The sequence below is a fragment of the Pseudopodoces humilis genome, chromosome 14 (genome assembly GCF_049639895.1).
Source record: "Pseudopodoces humilis isolate 2021_Gansu_Grassland_sample_001 chromosome 14, ASM4963989v1, whole genome shotgun sequence".
NCBI classification, from domain to species: Eukaryota; Metazoa; Chordata; class Aves; order Passeriformes; family Paridae; genus Pseudopodoces; species Pseudopodoces humilis.
This window is the reverse complement of record NC_142213.1, coordinates 19920101-19933896: the sequence shown is the minus strand read 5'-3', so window position 1 is coordinate 19933896 and position 13796 is coordinate 19920101. Positions and strand designations below refer to the sequence as shown.

Below are 13796 nucleotides of genomic sequence, written 5' to 3'. Positions count from 1 at the left end.
GCTATTCTTAAAATTTTTTTGTTTCCACATTTGGTAAATGAAAATCAAAATTACTTGACAATTTCTATATAGCAAAATATACTTGTACGACCCAAAACGATCTGTCACCAGCTGTGAAGTAGATTAATGTTCTAACCAGCGAAGATATAAAAGTCAGCAGTCACTCTGCACCGTTATGCTTTTTCCCCTCAGTAGTTTAAGCCTTATATTGCTTTGGTTGTTAGACAGCCAAACAATAGCGTTTTCCTTTACATTTTTCTCAGTAAGTTTCAGACAAATCATTCCTGTAGAAATCTCTGAGATAGACACAAGCTCAAACAGAAGATGAAGATGGAATAGATGGTGAGGCAGTAACTTCCCAGCTTTATTACACACCCCTGCCAAAGGAATGATCTTCGTGTTGACCCCAGAGGATTCACACTCCGTAAATTCCAGGGGACTCTTATGCTCCTTCCTAGGAGGAAAAATAGTTCTATTCTAGGAACGTCTCTCTCAGTTAGGAGCTGTGCAGCGTTTGATTTGGGCAGCAGATTAAATACATCAAGTGAATCACTGGCTGAACACGAAGTAAATTTTACATTTTATTTTGACAATAAGAATGAAATAAAGCCAAGATGTCCTGACAGTGCAGCACCTCCCACAAGGACAGTGCCTTTCTACTCACCTACATTTGATCTCTCGGGCACATTGGCATGGTAGTTTTCATGGAGAAACTCGGGTGGGTTGTCATTTATGTCTTGAACTTTGACAATGAATTCAGAAGGGGGTTCCAAAGGTCTGTTCGTGTTCCTGTCCACAGCCTGAGCAGTCAGGGTGTACTGAGCTCTCTCCTCCCGATCCAGTGTCTTGGTTGCATGGATGTTCCCTGATTTGTCATCAATAACAAAAATGATTCCTGCTCCTTCACCTGAGAGAATGTATTTAATGTTTCCATCTCCAGAATCAATATCTGAATGAAGCTACAAAAGGAGAAACAGACACACCTTAACAAGGGAGCACACATTTCCTGGATGTGCTTATGAAACAAAGAAGTACAGGAAATTGCTATCATTTCACAGTTTTCAACAACTGTGGCTTCCACCAGGCAGTAATCCACACCCAGGGACATGCTGTGACCACATGTACCCTGCATCCAGGGCAGTGCCAGCCCAGACATGCCTCCTGCCACATGCAGGGCGCTGCTAAACCCAAAGTTTCAGATTTAAAGAAGAGAATACACAAGAAGATACGTATAGCAGGATCTATATTCGCACGAAGCTGGTAGGAGGAGTAATTTTTACAAAGATTTTGTACACTTCAATGAATCAAGTTCTACTGGGTTGCATGTAAAAAGCTGTTAAATGACAAATTGATTGATTTAAGTGATAAATGAGTGAGCCCAGCTGTACCCAGGTGTGCAAGAAGGCCAAGGGCACCCTGGCTTGTAGCAAGTACAATGTACTCGAGGGCTGTGTCCAGTTCTGGGCCTCCCTGTTCAGGAAGGACATGGAGGGGCTGGAGCGTGTCCTGGGCAGGGAATGGAGGTGGGAAGGGTCTGGAGCCCCAGGAGGGGCTGAGGGAGCTGGGAAGGGGCTCAGAATGGAGCAAAGGAGGCTCAGGGGGCCCTTGTGGCTCTGCACAAGTCCCTGGCAGGAGGGGACAGCCGGGGGGGTCGGGCTCTGCTGCCAGGGAACAGGGACAGGAGGAGAGGGAACGGCCTCAGGCTGGGCCAGGGGAGGCTCAGGGGGGACAGAGCAGGAATTTCCCCATGGAAAGGGAGCTCAGGGATTGGAACTGCCCAGGGAGCTTTGGATCCCCATCCCTGGAGGTGTCCCAGGAAGGGCTGGAGGGGACAGGGTGGGCTGGGGACAGGGTGGGGATTGGGCACAGCTGGGACTCCTTGGGCTGGGAGGATTTCCAGCATCAGAGATTGTGGGATTCTGTGTGACAGCCAACCAGTTTTTAATTACATCCTCTCTAATATAAAAGAAGCAACAAATGCTTACTAAACATTCTTAATTCCACAACCAGTGCACACTTCAGTTTGACAAATGAGGGAAACATTGAGCCAAATTTGATTTTATATTGACATCTACAAATTGCACCATTTTAAACCAGAATACCCAGCATGGTATTTGCTGACATTGATCCTGTTTCTCCTCCCTTTTTGTGCTGGGGTTAAGTCAACATCGGTCTGCTGCCCATTTACAAACTGGCAAATAGACTGGTTTATTTATCTGTTTATATTTTACTAGTGTTAGACAGTAGCAGAATAAAAAATAATTCCAGGAAGTGTGCACATAGCCACGTGCACACAGATATTTACCTTCCTCTATACATAGCCCTCAATATATTTTACTGATAATTTGAAAATGAGAGGATCAAAAGATACCTATATTACTGAGCTGCTGGGTTAGACATTCAATTTTTAATTGTTGTTTTTAAAGACCTGAGAATTATATTCTTGAGACATATTTTTGCTCAAGTTGTTGATGGGGTTCTTGCTGTTTTGCTGAGTAACAGCCTGAACCTTCATTCAAGGAGTGCTGAGGTCAATGGAAATATTAGTATTGACTTAGGTAGTACTTTGCTTAGCACCTAAACTGACCTACCAGAAAATGAAGATACAGCTTATACAGCACAAAGACAACAGCAAAAACCACAAAATAATCCCCACAACCCCCCCTCAAAAAATAATAAAAAATTTAGAATATTAATCAATGGCTGAAAAAGGAATTCTTTCTTACCCTTCCTACCAGCACAGGATCTGGTCCCGTGTACTCTTCTATAACAAAGAACTGGTTCCACACCCAGCCTCTTTTGGAACGGTGCAGGACTTGTCCCTCCTTGCCCTTCTCGTGGTGCCCGTGCAGCGAGGGCTGGGAGTGGCTGAGCCTCTCCGTGGTCAGGCCGTGGCTGTAGCACAGCACCCCCAGGCAGAGGAGAGCAGCGTGTAAACAATGGTCCTCCTTCATTTTTGGTTATTGTGTAGGCACAGGAGTATCTGAGAATCTACCCCTTCCACCTTGGAAGTCAGAACGTCTTGGGCCACTGAGGAGTTTCAGACCAACTGTTGTGCACATAGGATGCCACCACACATTAAACACATCACCTTAATGCTCTGCAGCTTCCCAACTCAGTTCCTGGAAGAAGGGAAAATGGAAAAAAAGGTCAATTCTTTCAGGATGTAGTAGGATTTTTTTATTTAGCAAAACAAAACTAGGACTTCCTTGGTAAATATCAAGGTAAGATTAAAATAAATACATCAATATTGATGAAATCCTGAGTAATGAGCAGACTTAGTGTTTCGCTACGTGGAGCTGCCACCTTGCAGAATCTCCTGGCTGGCTTGTTTGGCCACTTAGTGGCTGGAAGTTGAAATATAGATAGGGAATCATATTTTCTCCTGATCCTTTCAAATAGATTTTGGCCAAGATGCAAGGTAACTGTAGAAACACCTAATTTAGACCTAATCCCTCTTTGGAGCTTAGATATAAGCCTTAGATATAAGCTGCTAAGGCAGAGGTCCAGATACAAGGGAGATCCCAAGACTGATCACGAATGCAGTATTTCTCCACCAGCCCTTTCATGATCAACGGATCCTTGTGCTGAACATAACCACCTCTGGGCAGGAGCAGGGGCTGGCAGAGTTCCAAGGAGCTCCAGTTTGGATTTAGACCTTGGAAGCACCTCAGAGGATCAAGGAACAATCAGCACTGATTGCCAGTGTGCTGCTCTGGGCTGGACACAATAAATGCCACAAACTAATAAAAATGCATTCAGATATTTCTGAATTTTAAGGATTTCTTACTCATATTTTCAGCAGAGAAAATGTGAATATAGGCAAAAGCTTGAAGCTACAGCACATTCTGTAACTCCAGCCACAGGCAAACATCTCACTAGTCCCAAACCCACTCATTTGGAATTGTCTTTCTCACACCCTAAGCAGTCATGTCCTCCTTCCACATCCCTTTTACAGTTACATAAAAGTACACTGGCTGACAGGGGTTCATGAATAAGGAATGAAATATTTGGGTTTATTTCCCCAAAAAAGATCAGCTTTCAATTTACTGAAAACTGAAATCACTTCAACCACAGGACCAAACTAGCTCCAGCATAACGAGTGAAATGACATTCTCACACATAGATGCAAATATAGTGTGGCTTTCCCAAGCATATTTATTAAATAGATTTGTTGTATCCATTTGACTTTTTCCTATTGTTACATTTTACTTGATTACTCACACCAGCATGGAATACATGAAAAGGAAAACCATTCCTATGATTTTGCTTAGAAAGATGCTTTCATTTGGACACAATGTATGTGTGTAAAGTGTGGAGCGTAGGGTCTGTGTTTTTTGTTTCATGTCTCCATCTTGCTGAGGGATAAAAACAATGTAAGACTTAAAGAGCTTGAAAACTGAGATTTCACCTATTTTGGGCACTTGCCTTGCACCCAGCTTTGCATAAAAAAAATAAATCAAAAGCTATGGGATTTGTGCTGTAGGGATCACTCATGTGCAGCAGTTAGAGGGGACTGGGCTCCTGGAATGTTATAAAGAACCTACATACTCCAAACATGGAATATGAAGATATTCATAGAGACCTGTGCATTTCTAAACCTGTTGTGAAAAAATAAAAAATAAAAAAAAAATCTGTAAATAAACTGCTTATGTTAATAGATTTAGGGTGCATTTGAAAATTAAACTCACTGATAGTCATTCACCATTAACATCACAGAATGATCTCAGCTACAGACATAAGCAAACATATCCCCCCACTCTTCCCCACCTCCTCAATACTGTTATGTAAACTAGTAAACACTTTATAATGTTGCTTAACTAGAATGGCAGAGCCAAGCTGATACACACAGTGCTTATTATCAGCTATTCAAGTGTGAAGTGCTGGAAAAAAATGTTAATCACAGATCAATGCTTATTTACTAAAAAGGATTTAAAGCAAAAATTGTTTATTATCTTTTGTTCTGTCCTCTACATGTCCATGTACAGAGATGAAGCAATAAGGTTCCATGTCTTTAAGCTAAAGATTATTCTCTCTCATCCACCACTTCAGAGAATCCCAGAATCTCAGCATGGTTTGGGCTGGAATGGACTTGAAAGCTCATCTCATTCCACCCTTGCCATGGCAGGGACACCTCCCACTGTCCCAGGCTGCTCCAGCCCCAATGTCCAGCCTGGCCTTGGGCACTGCCAGGGATCCAGGGGCAGCCCCAGCTGCTCTGGGCACCCTGTGCCAGGGCCTGCCCACCCTGCCAGGGAACAATTCCTGCCCAATATCCCATCCAGCCCTGCCCTCTGGCACTGGGAGCCATTCCCTGTGTCCTGTCCCTCCAGCCCTTGGCAATTGTCTCTCTCCATCTTTCCTGCAGCTCCTTCAGGCCCTGCAAGGCCACCCTGAGCTCAGCCCAAAGCTTCTCCTGTCCAGGCTGAACCATCCCAGCTGTGGCAGCCTTTCCTCCCAGCAGAGCTGCTCCATCCCTCTGCTCATCCTGGAGCCTCCTCTGGGCTCTCTGCAGCAGCTCCAGCTCCTTGCTGTGCTGGGCCCAGGCTGGGGCAGCTCTGCAGGTGGGGTCTCACCTGAGGGCCAGAGGGGCACAATCCCCTCCCCTGCTGCCCACACTGGCTCAGCTCAGGGCAGGGGGATCTGGCTGGGTCAGGTCCCACTTGGGCTAAAAACAAGTCCCTAAGACCATTTGCTTCTGGTTTATAAAGTCAAAGGGCTCTGTGCTGGCAGCAGTTCCAAGCCAGCTCTTTAGGAAGGGACTCCCAGGTAAGACAGGCTGCCAGGAAAGCTGGAACTACAACAAAGTGTCCCTGGCCTCCTTATGTCCCTTCTCCCCTCCTGGAGGTCATGCTCTGCTCACTCACATCATGTTCACTCCAGCAGCAAAACCTCTGACTCCTATCCTCAGAAAATCTAAAATAGCATAACTGGACTGGCTTCCACTGAAAGCTGTGAAATTACTTAAATTCAAACCAGCTACAGTCTGGATTTTCATGGACTACTTGTATTATAAAAGACAAGGTGCACAAGATACTCTTAAGTTAAAGCTAAAATAAATTTCATTAAAAAATGAAAGAGTAGCATTAATAAAAAGTAAAAAAAAAAATGAAACAAAAACCCCCAAATCTCTTTTTTCCTTTATTTTCCAAACAATCTATTTAAAACATTTCAAACATTTCAACAATAACTCAGCTGCTGAAAGCCTACGGTTTCTTTCTATCTCAATCAGAAAACATGAAAAAAGAGCTAAACAATTTATAAAGCAATTCTTTTTCTCTTGGGGAAAAATACCTGATAATGCTGAGAGTTTGGAATACAGGTGTGAGGATGGCGTGTGTCGCTGCTGGGCTGCTGCTCCAGTAAGCATCTGAAAATTCTGTGTGCAGCACTTGGGTTCAGACACTGCACAGATTTGTCAGACTGATTTGCCATGAATGGTTGCAGCCTTTTTAAAAAAGTCACAATCTTTGAGGCATTTGGGTATTTCTGCCTATAGTTACAACCCTCAGCTGCAGCAAAGCCAGTCCCAGTGGACGCTTGGCCAAACTGCAGCACTGCTGCTTTTGGCTGGGCTAGAGCCAATCTTCCTCCCGGTAGCTGCTCCAGGGGTGTGTTTTGGGTTTAGGAAGAGAATGATGCTGATCACATATTGAAGTTTGAGTTGGAGATGAGCAGTGTTTACACTGAGTCAAGCACTTTTCAGCTGTCAGCAGGCTGCAGGGGAGGCACCAAGGGCTGGGAGTGGACACAGCTGGGATAACTGAGCCAAGCTGGCCAGAGGGATATTCCAGACCATGCCACTGTGCTCAGCACATAAACTGGGGGGAACTGGCCAGGGGTGTCTCAGGAGCTGGCTGGGCAGAAGTCTGTGAGTGATGAGCAACTGTAGTGTGCACCATTTGTTTAGTATATTCAAATCCTTTCTTCATTATTGTTATCACCATTTTCTTCCTTTTCTGTCCTATTAAAGTGTCTTTATCTCAATCCATAAGTTTTCTCACTTTTACTCTCCCAAATCTCTGCCCCCAACCCCAGGGAGGAGCAGGGAGTGAGCAGTGTGTGGTGCTCAATTGCTGGCTGGGGTTAATCCACCACAAATCACATCCTGACTTTTTTTACTTTATTGTTTAGAAGTTTGTGATGTGTAATTTTGAAATCCCAAATTTTCCTAAAAAATCTGTAAGAAAAGCTGTTTCCCACTTCCTTGAGCATAGTAGATTCCAAGTTTCATAGAAACAGAATATCCTGAGTGGGAAGGGTCCCCCAGGGATCATGGACACAGCTCCTGTCCCTGCCCAGACCCCCCAGCAATCCCCCTGGGCATCCCTGGCAGCGCTGGCCAAGCGCTCCTGGAGCTCTGGCAGCCTCGGGGCCGTGCCCATTCCCTGGGGAGCCTGGGCAGTGCCAGCACCTCTGGGGGAAGCAGAACCTTCCCCTGCTCTGAGTCTGCCCAGCTCCAGCCTCTCCCTGGGCGCTGTCCCCGTCACAGCGAGCAGAGATCGGAGCTGCCCCTGGGGAGACTCAGACTCTGGCTGAACCAAGATGGACTTGTATTCAAAAGCATGAATTCCATTAATATATTTTAACTGTACACAAACAAATGTTGGCTATTTTGGTATTGAATAACAGATTATCAGAGGTAAAGGGTGAACAAGAGTTTATTAGCCACTACACAAGGTCTGATCTCATCAGCAAGGCAAATGAATGCAGTGAATCCCTGAATACCATTTGAGGCATGCAGGACAAAGAAATGTTTTAAAAGTCTAGTCCATACTCTGAAAAACCACCTGCATGGGGAGGTGTATATCAAAATGTCTGCATGGAAATAAAATATGTCCCTAAATAGCTGTGAAAACAGGCATGCTGAGCATTTCTAGCTGCACAGACAGCATGGCTGTGCTGTGTGCTTGTAGTTGTTAATACAAATCTCACCAGTTTCAATTTTAACATAAGAAAAGTCTGTTCTTTGACCGTTAAAAACACCCATCGATATTCCTAATGGAAATATGCTGTTCATTTAAGAACTGAATCAAGAACATATCTTAACACCTGGAAAATAATATATCCATGTCCATGTGGAAACCATACTGCAAGCAGCCACTCTGCAAAGTCACTGTACTCCACACAGACCTGAATGACTGCTCCAAGATATCAACAGCAAAAAATGAAGAGGCACCAGAGATTATTTCAATGACAAGAGCAGTGGCAGAAGTGGAGTTTAGCCAACTTTAAATTCCTTTCATTATTTTTATGGAAACAATAATCCTCAGCATTCATGATGATTTCCTGCATGCTATTAAATGACCATAAGCCAAATTATAATAGACTAAACAATTTTTTCTGATTTGTCTAGGCTGTAACTTCTGGATGATGCATTAAAATAGCAATTGTTCTCAGGAATACATTTGGCAGAAGGCAGCCAAGATCACAGTGTTGCAATATAATAATGGATGATTATGTTCTGAAATGTTTTGCAAAAGTATCAAGTAAATATAGCAAACTCCCAGTCTAAATGATACTTTAGCTGTAATTAGAATTAGCTGAAAAGATGAAGGATTTATTCTACCATAATTTTATCATCAGAAAAGGAAATGAACAGCTTTTTAATGACAGAATAAATATTGGATCTTATTAGTTCTGGAGTTGAGAGTGCCTGAGTTTTGGGCAGAGAGGTGGAGGTGGGGCACAGCTGGAGGAGCCCTGGGAGGCAGGGCAGGACCTGCAGTGGCCAGGTGATGTCCTCAGCTGGGCAGGGACCTTTCCCCATGGGAGTGGGCTCTGCAAAGCTCCCCAGAACCTGGACAGACTCCTGCTTTGGGGCTGGGGCTGTTCTGAGCAGCCCCAGGGCTCCCACTGCACCCTTTAACCTCAGTGCTCAGCACGGAGTGTGTCCCTTCCCCAGACAATAAAATTTCCATGTGCTGATGATAAACCAGCAGCTCTCATGAAAAGCAAGTGGGGAACAAATCTCCAGATCCAATAATCAATCGAGTCCCACTAGTAAATCTTTAGGACATATCACAAACGTAACTGCTTTGGGAGTTTTTACTAAAACACATGAGGTGAGGGACGTGGAAGAGTCCTGTGCACAAGGATTTCATTCCTCCTGTGCATGGATGAGTGTGGGAGGAGTTCAGTCTGCCACAGATCTTTATCCTCCTGCAGACTGCTCCATGCAAACTCCTGATGCCTACCATTTTCAAGAAATTGGGTGTACATTAATCAGAAAAGATTTTTGAAGAATACAAATTTCTTGTTGCAGAAAGCTACTCAGCCCTAACCTGCCGGTCTCCCACATTTAACATTTAATTTGATTTTTTTCCTCTTTAACAAAATGTTGTTCTCTTCCTTGAGTCATTTCAAGAAAATGATGTAAAAAAGTAAATTGATAGCCTTTTCCTTTTTATTTATGGACCAAGTGAAAACAGGAATCAGTACCTTGCACATTTAACTTAATTCTCTCAGTTACTTTTTGATTTTAAACTGTTACGCATTATCAGACCAAAACAGTTTTTTAGCTTGGACTTCATGACAAACTTGTGCTAAAGAGGGCCTCTCATTTTATTTATACAGAAGAATATTATGATATCAAGAACTGCTTTGCAGCACATTTAGTTGCATGACACATATGGCAAAGCCAGTTCTTCAAATAAACCCTTTAGTCCTGAAAATGGCTGAAATTTTAAATTCTAGGTGTGCTAAATTTGGACAAGACTCAAATTTGGATTATTACATTTTTCCTCTGGAACTAGAGGCCAGGCTGAATTTACCCTTAGGCACACAGGGAAGTGCGACACTGGTGTGTTAAATTTTGCAAGGCCTCCTTTAAAAGAACAGCTGAACTGGGACATGACACAACATCAGCTTTCAGCTGTGCCCCAGCAGTTTTGGGCTTCCTGTGCATTTCCAGTCAGGAAATCATCCCAGATGATGGGATGATGATCAGAGATGGAGTTTTGCTTGCTCAAATGAACCCCTTCTCCCAGGGCATCACTGGGACATGGCACCAGCACATTTCCCTCTCCCAGTGCCATAGGTCTCACTCATCCCATGTGAAACAGGAGAATTAAAAACTGAAGGGCTCCCTCTGCATCAAAGTGACTCCATGCCTGTGAGCAAACCCAGCATCTGGTCATGCCTATCTGTGTTTAATGGGAATCAAGCACAAGGAGTGTGGAATGACAGGACAACTGATAGAGAGAAGGTTTAGAACAGATATTAGGGAGAAAAAAATGTTCCCTGGCAGGGTGGGCAGGCCCTGGCACAGGGTGCCCAGAGCAGCTGGGGCTGCCCCTGGATCCCTGGCAGTGCCCAAGGCCAGGTTGGACACTGGGGCTGGAGCAGCCTGGGACAGTGGGAGGTGTCCCTGCCATGGCAGGGGTGGGGCTGGGTGGGCTTTGAGGTCACTTCCAGCCCAAACCATCCTGGAATTTTTTAATAAAGGCCAGTGTGCACTGGTCTCATGTAAAATGTTTTGTTTAGATGACATGAGCTTGGATCTCTATACATTCCTGCTGTGTATGTAGTTGGTAAATCTCAGTTTTCCCAGTGTGTGATTCCAAAGCAGACTGGCAGCCCTGTAACAGTAACTCCCTGTGAGCCCCTCTGCAGCTCTGGGTCCCTCTGGCTGGAGCACATTCCAGTCCTCACTGGAGAGAACAGCAAACAATCCTCATCTGAATGCAAATTGGTATAAAGTTTTCTGTGCCATTCACAGAACATAATTAGTCTTATGAGACAAAAGTATTTAGTCCAGAAAGGGAAATTCTTCATATTTAAAGATACTTGGGGGAAAAAAATTCTCTTAGTTATTGCACTGAATAATGAGAACCTCACACTCCCCCAGTTCATGTTCTGTGTTTTGCATGGGAGCACTTTACACTGCAATGTAAAGGATTAGAATTTGAGGCTGCAGTTTTGCAGAGATAAGTATTTATGTAACTTATACAAAACTTTATATTTGGTTAGCAAACAGACAAGATTCTAGAGGTATCCTACCACAGAGGAATTCTAGGTCATGACAAGATTTGTATGTACTAAATACAGAAGTGAAATATTTACAGAACTGGTGATTTTCATCTTGACAATAGAAGTTGCTTCAAAAATGGTAAGCAAGTTTTGTGGAATCCTATTCTGAGTTCTGTAGAATCCCATGAAAGGAAATCTTAATCCTTTGCATTTTTAAATTATGTTTTATAGCACTGTATTGGATTACTGAGATGTTTAAAGCCAATAATCCCCAGCTGCTCCAAAGAAGAGTTTTTGAAATGTAGCCACATTTTCCTGTAGCAGCTTTGAGACTCGGCGTTACGAAACCATAGACAAAGCCAGAAAATGATGGCCCTTTGAAAACAGAAGTCATTGTGCAGGGAAGAGGAATAACCCCCTGAACAGTGTGATGTGCTATCTGTCAGCATCCACCTCTGGATTCATCATGGAACTATGGCATTTTCCCCAAGCTTTGATTTAATTTGTGCTTGTGAGGGTGAGATTGCTGCTCACTGTACCTCATATAAAGCAGGGGAAAGCAGGAAGACAACTTAGTACATTATGGAGTGAATGACATAGAAATAAGCCTGAGAGAGTGATATTAAAAGGCTTGGGAAAGGAAAAATGGCTGTAAACAGAGTTTTACATTTACTTGCTGCCCTGGGGAGATCCACTTAAGACAAATGTGACAGAGGCTGTCTGGTTTTAAGCATAAACTCTACAAGAAAACAACCAGCATAAGAAAGGTAGTCTTATTAAAGAACATGGTGATTGATAGAGTCATTTCAAGTAATGTCTAAGCTCTTGGTAGAGTTTATTTTAAATAGTAATTGTGTTCTCCTGCTTCTCACACAAACTGGAATTCTCATAATTCCCTGGATGCTCCAAGGCCAGCAAAGCTGCAGCCCAGCCCATGCTAGTCTCAGTCACTGTTATTATGTGAGTGACTCTCAGTGACACCCTGAGGAGGACACAAATGACAACTAAAGCCAACTTACTTGCAACTACTAACGCTGTAATTACATGCTAAGCCAACCCTAAATATTTTTTCCCCTAAGAACTGATATGTATGAATATCTGAATAACACTTGTGCTGTGACTGATGGTCTCTTTGGTTTGTGCCAGAAATGAGACAGACAGCCAAGATTAAAGAGTGAAAACCTATCAAAAAGCTAATGATTGCAGGCAGGTCTATTGAGCTCCCAAACCAAGGCAGACAGAATTCCAGGCAGCAATCCATTTCTGCTCGGATCCGTAACCTCCTGCTGAAGAGCTGGCAGCCCCCACACAAGCAGAAATCTAAATTCAGTCTGTGGTTCTGCACTTACAGCTTCATTTCCAGAGGCAGCTTCAGCAGTGCTGACCAAATCCAGACTGCTAAAGCATCCTGGGTGGTCTTTGTGTGGCCAGTGTGTTCCTCTACAAAACATTCTTCCACTTTGAATTTAATCCTACTGGACTCCTCAATCTCCATGTCCCCCTCAGTTTGGTCTCCCTCTAGCAGGAACGCTCCTGATGAAAGACTTCCACATCATGACTCATTTAGAGAGGTTCACACTGCAGCCCCTGGAACATTTATCTTTATAAAACTTGACAAGTTAGGGAATTACTGAGAGTCACCCTTCACAAAAGAGAGAAAGGTGAGAGCAAAATTACCAGTCAAAAGCCGCCTCCTTTCCCCAGCTTTCTTGGAACTGCAGAAGGAAGAGCTCAGATCCTTCAGCCATGCCCATGGAAGGTTCTTTCTTCGACAGCTCGCTTAACTGCTCCAGTTTAGTGCAAATTTCTTCCATAAAGAGCATAAAAGCCACTTTGAGATTTCTGAATGAAAAACTGAATCAATAATTAATTTTTGCCTAGGCAAAGATTGTCTGTGAGGAGACCAAATTTGGCTCAAAAGTGAGAGAACCCTAGAATATTCAAACATTCTTAAATCAGCTTCAGTGGCACTAATAAAGGAGACCATCACTGTTTAAATTCCTAATGGGAGGCTACACCTGAAAAGATCAAATCTTCACATTTCTATTATTATTATTTGCAACCTATTAAATCACAAGATTCTAATTAAAACAATATTTGCATGAGTCTTTTCTGAGATGCCTTGCTGCAATTAGTCACCATAGAATATTTCCATTTAACCTAAAAACACCCAAGTACACAAACACAAAGAAAACGCCACTTTCATTAAAACAACTTCCTTTATGGCTTCCTGATGTGCTTTGAGCACAAATCAGAGGATTATATGGATTTTTAGGGCTCAAAGGCTGTAAGGACTAAGGCATAATTTCCAATTTTATATTGCAAACCCCAAAAATCCAGCAACAGGTGCTATGATAATGCAAAGAGATACTAAGCATACAAATAAATGCAATGGTAGCACAAAAAAGGCACAAAAAATAGCACAAAAAGACAGACTGGTGTCAGCTTGCAATTAAAATTTGTTTTTCATTCAATTGATCCATTAAAAAAAAAGGTAAATGATTCAGCATATTTTTCATTTTGATTTGAACCCGTTCATCACATCTTTCTAAATGATCACATGAACCACAAACACATCCCAGACCTGGCTTGGAACTATTTCTGACCTGTAATTACAGATGATGGTGACAAAACACTTCATTTCTGTTCCTGTAACATGAACCAGTAACAACAACAGATTTAGGCAGTGCCTTGCTACAGCTGGGACGGTGTTTGGTGTCATTGTTATCATGCAGAAAAGGCAAACTTTAAATAACTTGAACTGATATTTCACAGAGAGTTTGTTGTGGGAAGTTGGCCAAAAATGGGCATTTTGAAAATTAGAT

At 43.1% G+C, this 13796-nt stretch overlaps 1 protein-coding gene across 5 annotated transcripts in view; it reads right to left on the bottom strand.

Annotated features, from left to right (window-relative positions):
- CDH11 (cadherin 11) overlaps nucleotides 1-13796 on the bottom strand; it is an 81823-nt gene that overhangs the window by 18048 nt on the left and 49979 nt on the right. For 2 of the 5 annotated variants that reach the window (XM_088062107.1, XM_088062109.1), the window contains 3 exons: nucleotides 12649-12778; nucleotides 2727-3122; nucleotides 665-959 (listed from right to left, as the gene is read on the bottom strand). In XM_088062107.1, the coding sequence (XP_087918233.1) occupies nucleotides 665-959; nucleotides 2727-2954 (523 nt within the window). In that variant the 5' untranslated portion in view covers nucleotides 2955-3122; nucleotides 12649-12778. Of the gene's footprint in view, nucleotides 1-664; nucleotides 960-2726; nucleotides 3123-12648; nucleotides 12826-13796 lie in introns of all 5 variants that reach the window. The other 3 variants (XM_014261077.2, XM_005532519.3, XM_088062108.1) reach the window with 2 other exon arrangements.